We start from the raw sequence: 12806 nt of genomic DNA on the forward strand, positions 1-12806 counted from the left end.
TCGCCCCCGGTTGGGGCTTGGATGGGAGACCCGAGGGGCCTAGGGGCAGCCGTCAGCAAGAGGGGCTGTCTGATATCCCCCCGCACGGGGAGAAGGCGCCGCCGGTGCCGCACCCGTATGGAACCGTTCACACCGAGCCCGCAGCCGGGTCGGCGCCCGGCACGGGTGAGCAGCCACAACGGGTTACTGCGTGTGCCTTACAGCGCGGTGACGTCACGGCCCTGAAGGTCGCACCGCCCTTCGCGGCCGCACCATGCGCTACGTGCGCCTCCGCCCGCCCGCCGCTTTGCGCATGCGCGCTAGTCCCCCCCTCCCCTCTTGCCGCGCGGGGAGGGGCGGGGCAGCGCCGGTAGCGTCAGTCGCGCGCGGCAGCAGCGGCGGCAGCGTGAGGAGAGAGCGCGCGCGCACACCGGCCTCCCCTCAGCTCCGCTCCTCCGCCATGGCCGCCTACCGCCTCGTCCTCGTCCGCCACGGCGAGAGCGCCTGGAACCTGGAGAACCGCTTCAGCGGTTGGTACGATGCCGATCTCAGCCCCGCCGGTCAGCAAGAGGCGCGGCGCGGCGGCGAGGCCTTACGAGGTACCGGTGACCGGTAAAAGGGGGGGGGAGGGGTAGGCTGGGGGGGGTGGTGGTGTGCGGCCGCCTCGGGCCTAATGGGGGTGGTTTTGGGGCCCTCCGATGCCGGGGGGCGGCTCCAATACCGAGGGGAGAGCCTTAGGTACTGGGACGGGGGGAGGGGGGACCGTGGTTCTCCGGTACCAGTCGCGTTCCCGCCACCGGTACCGGTGCGGTGAGGCCGCCGCCCTTGGCCCCTAACCGGTTGCGTAACGCCCGGCACTCACTTCCCCGGTCTTTTCCAGATGCCGGTTACGAGTTCGACATTTGCTTCACCTCGGTACAGAAACGGGCCATCCGTACCCTCTGGACCGTCCTGGATGCCATCGATCAGATGTGGTTACCCGTTATCCGAACCTGGCGCCTGAACGAGAGGCACTACGGGGCTCTCACTGGTTTGAACAAGGCTGAGACGGCGGCGAAGCACGGCGAGGCGCAGGTGAAGATCTGGAGGCGCTCGTACGACATCCCTCCACCTCCCATGCAGTCAGATCACCCCTTCTACAGCACCATCTGCAAGGTAAGACCCATTGCTCTTCATCCGCCTTGCTGGGAGGCTCCTAAAAGCCACCTTAGGTCCCTGCAGCGTGGTCTGGCTTCCTCCACGAGGTCTCCTCTGTCTCCATTGCGGCAGCCAGGACTGTCGTGCATGGTGTTGGTTGGCGTTGGGCTGAGTTTGTCCCGCTCCCTCCCTGGAGAGTTGAACCCCTGGGCATTGTACAGGCAGATTCAGAGTGGAAGGGACGATACCTCTGTTAATCATTACTCCCGTGACCTGTGTATAGATGTTTGCTCTGGTCTCTTTGCCCAGAGCAAGCGATGTGCAGCTTTCCCTAAGAGGGGCTTAGAGCCTTGACTGTAGCTGAGTGCAGCCTCAAACCTCAAAGACGCTTCCTTGCTTCCAAGCCTGGCTTTGCCTACATGTAGCAGGTCCCCAGGCAGAGAATTTGGTGTGGGGGGATGAAGGCCCTGCCGCCGCCTTCCCAAACTGCGTTGGGCTGCTGCATGAGCGTGGCTGTTCCCCCAGGACCGTCGCTACGCTGACCTGACAGAGGACCAGCTGCCAACATGCGAGAGCCTGAAGGACACCATCGCCCGGGCTCTGCCCTTCTGGAATGAGGAAATTGTCCCGCAGATCAAAGAAGGGAAGCGAGTCCTTATTGCTGCCCACGGCAACAGCCTGCGTGGGATTGTCAAGCACCTGGAAGGTACGTTAGCCCTGCAGGGGTATCGTGGGGGTCTCCCTGCTGCCCCAGCTGGCGCTGTGCGAGCAGGGCCACGAGCAACGGTGCCTCTGTGTTTGCAGGCATGTCGGAAGAGGCCATCATGGAGCTGAATCTGCCCACCGGCATCCCTATTGTTTACGAGCTGGACAAGAACCTGAAACCCGTCAAGCCCATGCAGTTCCTGGGGGATGAGGAGACGGTGCGCAAGGCCATGGAGGCCGTCGCTGCTCAGGGCAAGGTCAAGAAGTGAGAGGGGGCAGCAGGCTATCACGTAGTAGAGCCCCCCGCCGTCCCCCACCCCTCTGTGCACACCCCCCACAGCTGTAGGAACTTGGAGCCGCGGAGCTGGAGCAGCTCCCCAGGATTAGGCCCGTTCCCTCGGGACCAGGCTCCCCTCTGCAGACAGCCTGCGGGCCGAGGGGCCACGCACGCGGAGGTCTGGTGTGAAGGGGAGCCCTGGCTCTGCCGGGCAGCCACCGCACACCTCCCCGCGCCGAGATCCCAGCCCTCGGGCCCTGTCTGCAGGGGGATGCGCCGAGCAATCCCTCGCCCTGCCAGGCTCCTCCTCTGCTTTGCTTCCCCGGCAGCTCTCGTCACCCGGTTACTGTAGTTTTGTTGCTTGATCTAGTCATCCCGGGAGCAGTGGGGAGAGCGCAGCACAGGCAGCGACCAAGATGGGTACCCCATCCCTCGTGGGTGTGCGGCACAAGGACCGGGATGCGTTAGACACTGGAAGGGTTGTGTTTTGGTGCATGTGGTACAGCACCCAAGGGTGGTACTCGTGACTCTGGACCTAGCTCTGCCAGCCCCTGCTTTAACTTATTGCCTTTGGATGAGGGTGAGGGAGGGAGCGGGTTGTTTGGATGTCTGTGTCCACCACATACTTCCCCCAGCCGAAGCCCATCCTGGTCCTGCTGGTGAAGCAGGTGCCGTTGTGCCCTATCCCACGCGCGTGTACCTGGCCCTGTCGCTGTGGCCTCCCCCTCTGCCGGCGCCGCGAGCCTGGGCTTGCACGGGGTCAGTGTAACTGTCCGACCATAGCAGCTGTCTTGTTCCAGTTCAATAAAGAGTAATGCGCAATAACGAGGTGTCGGTGCTTTCCTCTGCCACGTGCTCCCGGCCATGTGGGGCTCCCTGTGCCGCCCAGCACCTCCCTGGGGCTCCTGTCACGTGTGCGTGAGGCAGCAGTTGCTGCCGGGTGCAGACGTGGGGGTGCAGAAGGTGCGCTGGGCTCGGGGGAGCAAAGCACAGCTCCCCAATCGCTGCCAGGGTGGTTGACTGGCTCTGGCCGCGGCACGCCCTCGTCCCCGGAGGCAGGCAGGGCACGTGTGGCCGGAGGAGATGCGGCACGCCGGGGCTGAGCGCAGCCGCAGCCTGTACCGGTTATCAGCGCAGGGGCAGGGAGATGAGCTGTTCTCCGCCTTCCACACCGCTGTGGGGAAACCAGCCTGGCCGCCCAGCCGCAAACCAGAGCTCTGCCGTTCGCCTCGCTGCGGCAAAGCTGCTGGGTTGTTCCTCTTCCCCAGCAGCGGGCTGGAAGCACGTGCTTCCTCCCCGCCGCAGTGCTGGGGAAGCTGTCCCCTCAACAGCTCCGCCACAGGAGCCAGACCAGCGGGCTACGGGCAGCCACAGTCACCCCGCCGGGCTGTAACCGAGCAGAGCACGGAGCTCTCAAGAAATATTTATTATCCAAAAATAGAAAATCCATCCTGCCAGCGAGGGCCTGGCTGGCCGTTCCAGCTTCTTGCACACGTGGAGGAGGCTGGAGCCCAGGGGCTGCTCTGGCCCCGCAGACCCCAGCCCGACAGCCCCTTGCCCTGCAGGGTCCCCGCACCCCCTTGGGGGCTGCTAGGTCTGCAGGAACTGGGGCTGCACGCGGGCCACCTTTCGGAGGTCCTTGGTGTGCGTCCGCGGGCACTGCATCTCGCACCAGCTGATGGGCACCATCTGCACCCCTGGGGACACCACATGTCAGGGGTTCCCCTTCCCCACATTGCGTTCCTCCATGTGGAAAGGGAGGCGGCCGCATCAGCTGCTCCTGGGGGGGGACGAGGCAGAACTGTCCGAGCCCGGGCCCCGTGGCCCATCCCTACCTGCCTCGCTGCGCGCCACCACCACGCCCAGCTCGTTCTCCGCCGTGCTCAGCAGGTAGTTGGACTGCGCGTCCCCCAGCGAGATCTGGTTAGACAGGAGTTAAGGGAAAGGCTTCCCCGAGGGGACCCCAGCAAATCCCCTGTCCCGGCACCAAGGGAAAGGATACGACTTTGGCCAGGACTATGTCACCGGGGCGGAAACTCTTGTACACTTCGACCTGCACAGGAGAGAGCAGGCAAAACCGCACAGCGTGTCGGGGTGCTCGTCAGCGGTGGGACAAGTGCCCCCCACCAGCAGAACGAAGGAGTGGGGGTGGCTGCAGCAGCAGAGTCACTGGCAGAGCCTCACTGACCTTATCCTTCTCCGTGGCTCGAATATCTTCTCTCCTGAAAAAGGAGATGGAGGGATCTGAGCACCAGTGAGCGAAGGCGACTCTCCAGCCCGTGGCAGGAGCTGCCCCGGCCTCCCTGGGTGCTCGCCAGGACTTGCTGGACACCTGCCCGGGGCAGAGCTCCTGCCAGGGCAGCCGGCTGCGCTGCCCAGAAAAGCCTTCCTCCCCCCTTGAGGATGGGGTGCTTGGGCACCCCATCCCACGGGGAACCCAGCCCTTTCCCTACCGTATGGTCCCCCGGAAGGTGGATTTCAGTGGCGTGGAGCCAACATACAGGATGTGCACCTTGGCAAAGCGGGAGTTAATGCTGCAAACCTGCCCGGAAGAAAGGGGGAATCAGTGCCAGCGCAGGCCTGCTCTCACCCCAGCGCACCCCGCTCCAGGCAGGGAAAGGGCAGGGTGCAGGCAGGACAGGGCTGCATGCGGGGAGCTCGTGTCTCACTCGGCCTCTTCCTCCTTGTCACCAGAGTAGTGGCGGCAGAGGTGGGACACCTGGCAGCGAGCCAGGCGAGGAAGATGATACTTGTGCAACTCAAGACACGCGAATAAGGCCAAGACCTGCTGTGACCCCAGTCCCTCTCCCACCATCAGGACCGTAAGGAAATTAATCCCTGCTCTGTGCCACCCTTTCTCCAAGCTGCCCCAGAAAGAGTTCTGGAAGGGAGAGCAAAGAAAAACCTCCCCTCAGCCCACCTCAGCCTGGGGGCAGAGCAAGGGCAGGGAATGTTGAGAGGCAGGTGTCCCCCATGCCAATATCTGGCTTCTTTGTGAGCGAGGGACCCAAGGGAGTCACTGGGCTGCCTCTGCCCTGCTGGGAGTCGTGCAGAGGGTACTAACGAGCCCAGGGGCTCCTCATCCCGCCCCACAGTGCGCAGGAACACAGATCAGCACAAGGCAGAGAGAGCACAGGCTGTGCCGTTTGCCATCGCAGTGCACTCCGGCGCCCTACCTTGCACGTCACCACGGCCCCCACATCGGGCAGGAGCTGGGACTCGGCGTCTCTCACCACTGACACAACGGGCAGCTGCAGGGCAGCAGACACGAGGGTTAGCTCGGGGCACAGCCCATGCTCCGGGCTCACAGCGGGCACCGGCCAAACCCCGTTGGAGCCCAATTCCCCAACTGGGAAGGGGCTGCGCAGCCTCGGCGCCCGGCAGCTGGCTCTAGGAAAGGGCAGCGTGTGCCGCGGCCATGCTCACCCCGCTGTCCTCGCTCCTTTTCTCCAGGCAGCCAGCCAGCGAGGAGAAGATGAAGCCGTGCCGGGTGTAAGTCCCGCTGCCAGCCGTGGCCTCCTCCGCGCTGCACAGCCGCTCGCCTGAGGGACGGGTGCGCAGGGGCTGTCGCTGTCAGGGGTCCCAGGCTCTGCCCCGCCCCGGCCACGGTGCCCGCTGCTGGCCGGCCCAATGCGGCGGGGCCGCCCGCCCCGGGTCAGTCCCTTCCCGCACGCCCCGGGGCAAACCCCCTCCACGCAGCCCCCTCCGCGGCTCCCGGCCGCCCTCTCCCGTTCTCCTCGCCCGGGCCACCCCCTCCCCTATTCCGGGCACCACCAAGCGCTGAGCCCCCGCCTCCTACTCCGGGCACCCCCCGCTCCAGGATCCCCCTCTCCTGCTCCGGGCACCCTGCCACCTCCCCGAGCCGCCCGGGCCCGCACTCACCGGGGACACAGTACCGACCGGGAGGCGCCATGTTCGGTGCCGAGAGTGCGCCCGTAAAAAGTCCTCACCCTATTGGTCCGCGGCAGCGAGGCCGCGCTGTAAGCGGCACGGCTATTGGTTCTCCCCTATCCGGCACGGAGCATTGCTCGCTGGGAGTTGTAGTCCAGCGCCGGCAGAGGGCGCTTCCCGGCATGCTCTGTGCGGCCGGCGCGCAGGCGCAGTGCGCGGGGCGGCGGGCGCTGCCCGTGGGGCCGTGAGGGCGGCGGGCCGCCGGGCATGGAGGCGGCGGGCGGCGGGGCGCGGGCGGCAGGTCGGCGGCGCCAGACGGAGCTGTTGCTGCGGGGTGCCATGGGCCTGGGAGGGGCCGTGGGCCTCCAGGGGGCTGGGGGTGCTGTGGGGCTGGGAGGCGATGGGGAGGGTGCTGTGGGGCTGGGAGGCAGTGGGGGGTGTGCTGGGGGCCTGGAGAGGGCTGAGGGTGTTGTGGGGCAGGAGGTGCTGTAGGCCTGGGAGGCAGTGGGGGGTGTGCTGTCGCCCTGGCGGTGCTATGGGGCTGGGAAGCAATGGGGGGGATGCTGTGGGGCTGGGAGGCAGTGGGGGGTGTGCTGGGGGCCTGGAGAGGGCTGAGGGTGTTGTGGGGCAGGAGGTGCTGTAGGCCTGGGAGGCAGTGGGGGGTGTGCTGTCGCCCTGGCGGTGCTATGGGGCTGGGAAGCAATGGGGGGGATGCTGTGGGCCTGGAAGGGCCGGGGGTGCTGCGGGGCAGGGGATCCCGGTGTTACGGGGCTGAGGGCTTTTTGCTGTTGGTATGGGCAGCCTTTGCATGATGGGGCTGGGTGCCAGAGAGTGTCTTGGTGCTGTGGTGCTGTGGGGCTGGGTGCTACTGAACTGGGGGGAGCTGGGCGTTGTGGAGCTGGGCGCCACTGGAGGGTGCCACAGGGCTGGGTCTGGGCGGCTGGACCCGGCAGGAGCAGGACCCTGGCTGTGCCTGGGGTAGGGCCAAATCTAAGGTTACCCCCTGGGCTCTGATGTTGCCTGTGGTCTTGGCTGTGCTGGTGGTTGCTGTCCCACCCTCGTGGGCTCAGTGCTCCACTGGGATGTGGGGAGGGCCACGGGTAGGGCAAGGGCTGGAGCCCCAGTGCCTGACTGGGCCAGGGAGGGCCCATGGCTCTGCTGGAGCCTCATCCCTGTGGCTGTGCCACTGTCTGCAGGCAGTGCCTGGGGAGAGAGGGAGGTCCTGCCCTGGAGCAGGCTGGCTGCCTCCCCTGTGGGCTGCCTGCTCAGCAGCTGCCGGCTGTTGTAGGTGAGGAGACCTCTCTGAGGGGCAGGGAGGTGCTGTGTGTTTGGAGGGGAGGGCTGACCCCAAGACCTTCTGCTGGCTGCAACATTTTGTCTCTTACCACACTGAAAACATGGCGACAGGTGCCACCCAAAGGCTGCACAGCAGGAAGTTATTGTTCCACTTTGCACCTGATGCATTTCAGAGTAAAGGGGAAATGTGGGGAAGGAGGTGGCACTGGGGTTTGCATATCCCACCTCTCCCTTACCAAGGTACAGGAAACCTGGGCAGATGCCATGCCTGTGACCTGGGGTGGGCTGGTGGGCCTGGTGTCCTTGTGTCCAGCTGCTCCCGGCCTTGTGTCCAGCCCCACACTCATCTGGCAGGGCAGAGGGGAGCCCCTGGCTCCTTTGGACAGCCCATCTGGATGCTGCAGCTCCTGCCCTTACCCTCCCTGCTGCTCCCCAAGGGCCATGCAGCAGGCATGGCAGCACAGGGAGCCGGTTCCTGCTGTGGGCAGGCTGTGCAGCGTGGCACTGTCGCCTGGCACCGTGCTGAGGCGAGCGCTTGGCCCAGGCTCAGAACGTGCTTTGGCAGGACCCCGGGGCAGCCTCGCTACTTAATATTGATGGGCCCTGCCTGCATGGCCTGGGGGCCCCAACCCTGCAGATCGTTTTCCCAGCTGCTGGGCCGGCTCAGGTTCCTCCTCGCTCCCAGCACAGCTGTCAGGTGGGACGAGGGGCTCAGCGGTCAGGGGAACACTTCACAGCATCGTCTCGGCCTGGGGCTGCCCTCGGGCCGCTCCTTTGCTGGCACGTGGCGTTGTCCAAGGTGGATCCAGGCGATGGAAAGGGGGAAAGCGTTGGGACTCTTGGAGTGGGGCTGTGAGGTTGGGAAAAGTGCAGGGTGGCCTCCGTGGCTTGGTCCAGAAGTTGAGGTGAAGGGAAGTAGCATCCAGGCCCTGCTTTTTGGGGGTGAGGAGAGGGACTAGGGGAGGAGGAGTAATCCTGGCCTGGCTCCTCCGCATACATCTTGTGCGGGTTCTCCCATTCCCAAACCTGTTGGGAGGGGCTGGACCTGGGATTGTCCCTGGAACTGGCCCAGCATCCTGCATGCTCATGCCTTCTCTGGTTTCTTCTGAGTCAGACTCTCTGTGTCACTCCCCCGGCCCCCTCCCCGCTGGGAAAGACGAGATGGGACTAGAGAGCATCTGAGCCCAGATGCCGGGGGGCCTGTGCCCCCCACTCCACGCAGAGAGCTGTCCCAGTGACAGTGATCCTACAGCCTCCAGGAGTCTGGGCTCAGCTCCCTCTGCTCTGCATCCTTGTGCAGGGTGAAGGAGAGGCCCCTGCCCTGCTTTGCAGGCAGGCGTCCAGCAGAGTTGGTGCAAGGAGCTGCACGACCGGCATCAGCACGTCTGGGAGGGGAGACCCTTCCTGAGGGACAGCCAGGCAGCAGGGTGGCCTGCCCACGCTGAGCTCCTCTCCCCCCAGGTGTGGTGTGGCAGGGATGAGGAGCCGGCAGCGGATGTTTGCAGCGGTGATGCGCCTGCTCCTCAAGTGCCTGCGGCTGGGCCGGCGGCGGCGGTTTAAGCTGGTGCGGCAGGTGGAGCAGCTGTGGCACTACGGGCACCTCTGCCTCCGCTCCCTGCTCTACAACTCCTTCACCAACGGCGACGTGGTGCTCGACTCCCTCTTCGAGCCCGTCTACTGGCTGGTGGACCACGTCACCCGGTGGTTCGGCGTGGTGAGTACCCTCACTGGGCAGGGGGGCACCCGGCTCTGGGGCGAGTGTGCTGCTGGGGTAACTGAGTCTCAGGGCTGCCTGTGCTCTAGGCAGGAAGGGAGCGAGGACCTCAGTGTGTGCTTCAGATTGGTTTCCTGTGGCCATATCCTGCCCATGCCTCTCCCCAGGCAGCAAGGGGCAGGCGCTGCCCACTCTGGTGACCCAGGCCCCTTTCCCATAGGTGTTCGTGGCACTGGTGATCGGGCTGACAAGCTCCATCGTGGCCATCGTGTACATCTGCCTGCTGCCCCTCATCCTGCAGACCTACACGCCTGCCTGGATCTGCTGGCACCTCGCCTACGGACACTGGAACCTCATCATGATCGTCTTCCACTACTACATGGCCATCACCACCTCGCCCGGGCACCCACCGCAGGTGAGGCACCGACTGGCAGCGCAGCCTCTCCCACCTGGGTACTGGGGACCAGCTATGGACCGGCACTGGGAAGAGCTGAACCGGCCTGGTGGTGGTGTCGCAGGAGGCCTCCTCCAGATTGGGGCAGCTAGGCTGGGCAGCGCGGGGAGAGGAGGCAGGGGGATCCCGGGGGAGGTGAGGAGTGTGGGGAGCAGGGGATGGGTGCAGGGCTTGGGTGCACAAATCTCTCTGACCTGTGCGCAGGCCAAGGACGATCTCACCGGCGTCTCCATCTGCAGGAAATGCATTGCCCCCAAGCCGGCTCGCACCCACCACTGCAGCATCTGCAACAGGTAGGGCTCCCTCCCTCTGCCCACCACAGCACGCGGGGCAGCCTCCGGGACCCCTTTCCTTGTCCCTCACCATGCTGCGAGACTGGGGCTGCTTCCCCGCTGCTCTGCTGGCTTCTTGCCTCATCTCTAGCACAGCATGCAGGGCTGGGGGGGCTGCCTGCCCCCTCCCAAACACGGTGCTTGCACTGGCACTGACGCTGGCGCTGCTCTCCTCCCTCCCAGGTGCGTGCTGAAGATGGACCACCACTGCCGTATCCTTCTGCAGTACTAACCCACGGCACTCTCCCGGGGGGAGCCGGCCCTGCTTCCCTCTTCTCTCCCTGCCCCACTCCTCCCGAGTCAGCCAGCACAGGGAAGGGTGCTGGGGGTCGAGCTCAGAAGAACCGCCCTGGTCCCTGGGGTGGGTTTGGACCCATGGCCCGTCACAGTTACACACCTTTAACCCCAGAGGCAGCCTGGCTAAACAACTGCGTGGGACACTACAACCACCGCTACTTCTTCTCCTTCTGCCTGTTCATGACCATGGGCTGTATCTACTGCAGCATCAGCGGCTGGGAGATGTTCCGGGACGCCTACGCAGCCATCGAGGTGAGCAGGCAGGCCCCAGCCCTTGCCCTGCCGTGCACCGAGGCTGCCTGGGCTCCCCGGGCTGAGCTTGCAGAACAAGGCTGGGCCAGCCCTGGCCGCCTGGTGACTTTGCTTCCTCTCTCCCTCCTCCTGTGAGGCCCCCAGCTGCCCTGGTCCTGTGGGGGGGTGAGGGGGAAGGGCCCCCTCCTCTGAGACACGTAACCAGTGCCCTGTTTTCCATCCCCCTAGAGAATGAAACTGCTTGAGAAGGAGAGACTGCAGGTGGCTGCCAACCAGGTGGGACATCCCTGCCCCCCAGCTGCTCCAGGCAGTGTGGAGCAGAGCTGCCCTGCAGGCTGTGTCCTGCTTGGGGCCCTGCTCTCAAGGAGCACCCCACAGCCAGAACCAGCCCCCGTGCTCGTCTCGTGTCGGAGAGCTGAGGCTGGCCGGGCAGCTCTGCTACGTGCACTGCCTCCAGCAGCGTGGGGTCCGCTTCCCTGTGCACCCAGCTTCCAGGGGCTTTGGCTGGTGGCAGCTGCTTGGCATGTGCTGCTGAGGCCCTGCTCTCCTGGGGAAGCTGCAGCAGTGCGTACACATCTCACCCTGAGCATCAGCTGCGGTGTGGTGCAGTGTCCTGACCAGCCCCACAGCTGCTCCCTGCCCCCTTACCTCCAGCCCACTGCTTCTCACCCTTGTGCCGGCTCTCAGGTGTCTGTCTGTCTCGTGGCTGTCTCAGGCTGCCTCCCCACCGCCCTGGCTGTTGTGTTGGTTCCAGCCACAGTCCCTTCTAGCTGTCTGAGCTCTGCATCAGTGAGGGGTGTAGCAGTCCCCCTCTCTGGCTTCAAGCTATAAAGCAGCTTGGGTAATCCTGTCTCCCTCTGGTCCTTTTTCAGACGTACTACCAGACCCCACCGCCCACCTTCTCCTTCCACCAGCGAGCTTTCCACAAGAGCGTGGTCTACCTCTGGGTCCTGTGCAGGTAACGGGCCCAGGGGCTGGGAGCGAGGGTGCTGGGGGAAACAGCATGCAGCCCCCTGCCCTGTGACGTTGCTCACCCTCTGCCTCCCCGGGGCTGGGCTGGCCTGCTCTAGCACGGACGTCCCTGCCCTGCCAGCCCTTGGGCCACAGAGGAGGAGAGATTTCAGCTCTCTGTCAGGGGACTAGATGAGCCAACCCACCTACGCAGCTGTGGGTGCGGGGGGGCAGCCTCAGCCCCTCACAGCTGCGGCACCAAGGAAGGATTGCCTGTGTGCAGCCTGCTGTCCCTTGCTGTCCCCAGCTCGGTTGCATTGGCCCTGGGTGCCCTCACGCTGTGGCACGCTGCCCTCATCACCCGTGGGGAAACCAGCATCGAGCGGCACATCAACAAGAAGGAGAGGCAAAGACTGCAGAAGAAAGGCAAGGTAAGCGCAGCCCATGGAGTGGGAGGGCTGGCTGGGACAGAGCCAGACATCATGTGCGTCTCCTTGGCCTCCAGGTCTTCAGGAACCCCTACAGTTACGGCGGCTGGGATAACTGGAAGGTGTTCCTGGGTGTGGACACGCCAAGGTAAAGCCCAGGGAAGCCCCTGCTCAGGAGGGTGGTGGCTCAGCAGTGTTGGGGGTGCTGGGACACTGGGGCTCTCCTTGGGCAGCTGGGGCAGAGCAGGACAGCGAGCATCCCACACTCTGTGCTGCTCCGGGCTTTGCAAGGCACAGAGGACCCGGGTGTCAGCTGCCCTGTGGCTTCTCAGCCCTGCCCTGTGGCAAGCTCTGGCCTACCCCACACCCCTTTGCCAAGAGAGTCCTGGCTGAGGAGCTCGGCCATCATGGCAGCTCAGGGATATGGGCTCACACCCCTCACGGGTGGCGACAGCCCTGGCTCAGCTCTGCGGAGCCGAGAAGCACCGAGACTTCAGCTTTTTGCTGTGGCCTCACTCCTCTCCCCACAGGCACTGGCTCACCCGCGTCCTGCTGCCCTCTCCTCACCTGCCCCACGGGACGGGCCTGAGCTGGGACCTGCCTCCCTGCGTGACAGAGCAGCGCACACCGCTCCTGGCCATCTGAGGCCCGGGTGCTGCAGCCATCCCTCCCCGCAGGCAGGGGAGCGCACAGGGGACCCGCTCCACCACCACAGCTCCCTTTGGCCCAAGCGCCAAGGCGGGTGCTGGCACACACTGCTGACCGGAGCCAGAGCCATGGGAAACTGTTTGGACAGTGTCGGTGCCTGGACGCCTGCTCTCTGGGCTCAGTGGGGCTGCAGGCAGCCCCGGGGGAAAGGCGGCAGAGCTGCTGCTCCCCACTCTAGCTGAAGGTGCTGCCCTCGCTAGCGCAGGTATGGGCCAGCACGCGGTCCAGCTCCGCTCTCGGGCAGGGCTGGGCGCAGAGGATGGCACCCCTGCCCCCCAAGCACTCCCCAGAGAGCCTTTTTAAGACCAATAAATTTTTTTTTTTTTTAAAGGAGCCTGGCTCTTTTCCCTGGTGGGGGGCGCAGACTTCTGGGGGCAGGGGAGGA

The 12806-nt window shown here is 65.1% G+C and overlaps 3 protein-coding genes across 5 annotated transcripts; 2 read left to right on the top strand and 1 right to left on the bottom strand.

The window, feature by feature from the left end:
* Window positions 1-337: 337 nt before the first annotated feature.
* On the top strand, window positions 338-2923 carry PGAM1 (phosphoglycerate mutase 1). Its single transcript, XM_075504726.1, has 4 exons — window positions 338-578; window positions 860-1134; window positions 1642-1822; window positions 1921-2923. The coding sequence occupies exons 1-4, from the start codon at window positions 440-442 to the stop codon at window positions 2088-2090; spliced, it is 765 nt and encodes a 254-aa protein (XP_075360841.1). The 5' UTR covers window positions 338-439; the 3' UTR covers window positions 2091-2923.
* A 563-nt stretch (window positions 2924-3486) lies between these two features.
* On the bottom strand, window positions 3487-6111 carry EXOSC1 (exosome component 1). Its single transcript, XM_075504745.1, has 8 exons — window positions 5981-6111; window positions 5525-5640; window positions 5275-5349; window positions 4552-4640; window positions 4287-4320; window positions 4101-4151; window positions 3934-4018; window positions 3487-3795 (listed from the first exon to the last, which is right to left on the bottom strand). Exons 1-8 carry the CDS (start codon window positions 6009-6011, stop codon window positions 3689-3691), a joined length of 588 nt encoding a protein of 195 aa, XP_075360860.1. The 5' UTR covers window positions 6012-6111; the 3' UTR covers window positions 3487-3688.
* Window positions 6112-6201: 90 nt separating this feature from the next.
* Window positions 6202-12742, top strand: ZDHHC16 (zDHHC palmitoyltransferase 16). Of its 3 annotated transcripts, XM_075504730.1 has the most exons (11): window positions 6202-6290; window positions 8747-8999; window positions 9220-9414; window positions 9658-9746; window positions 9969-9997; window positions 10201-10334; window positions 10563-10610; window positions 11207-11292; window positions 11593-11716; window positions 11791-11861; window positions 12244-12742. In XM_075504730.1, the coding sequence occupies exons 2-11, from the start codon at window positions 8763-8765 to the stop codon at window positions 12356-12358; spliced, it is 1128 nt and encodes a 375-aa protein (XP_075360845.1). In that variant the 5' UTR covers window positions 6202-6290; window positions 8747-8762; the 3' UTR covers window positions 12359-12742. The 3 variants fall into 3 exon arrangements, with proteins under 3 accessions (XP_075360845.1, XP_075360846.1, XP_075360847.1); XM_075504731.1 differs by lacking the exon at window positions 10563-10610; XM_075504732.1 differs by lacking the exons at window positions 9969-9997; window positions 10563-10610 and having other exon boundaries at window positions 10195-10334; window positions 12244-12373.
* Window positions 12743-12806: the final 64 nt, after the last annotated feature.

Source organism: Mycteria americana, chromosome 6, assembly GCF_035582795.1.
Source record: "Mycteria americana isolate JAX WOST 10 ecotype Jacksonville Zoo and Gardens chromosome 6, USCA_MyAme_1.0, whole genome shotgun sequence".
NCBI classification, from domain to species: domain Eukaryota; kingdom Metazoa; phylum Chordata; class Aves; order Ciconiiformes; family Ciconiidae; genus Mycteria; species Mycteria americana.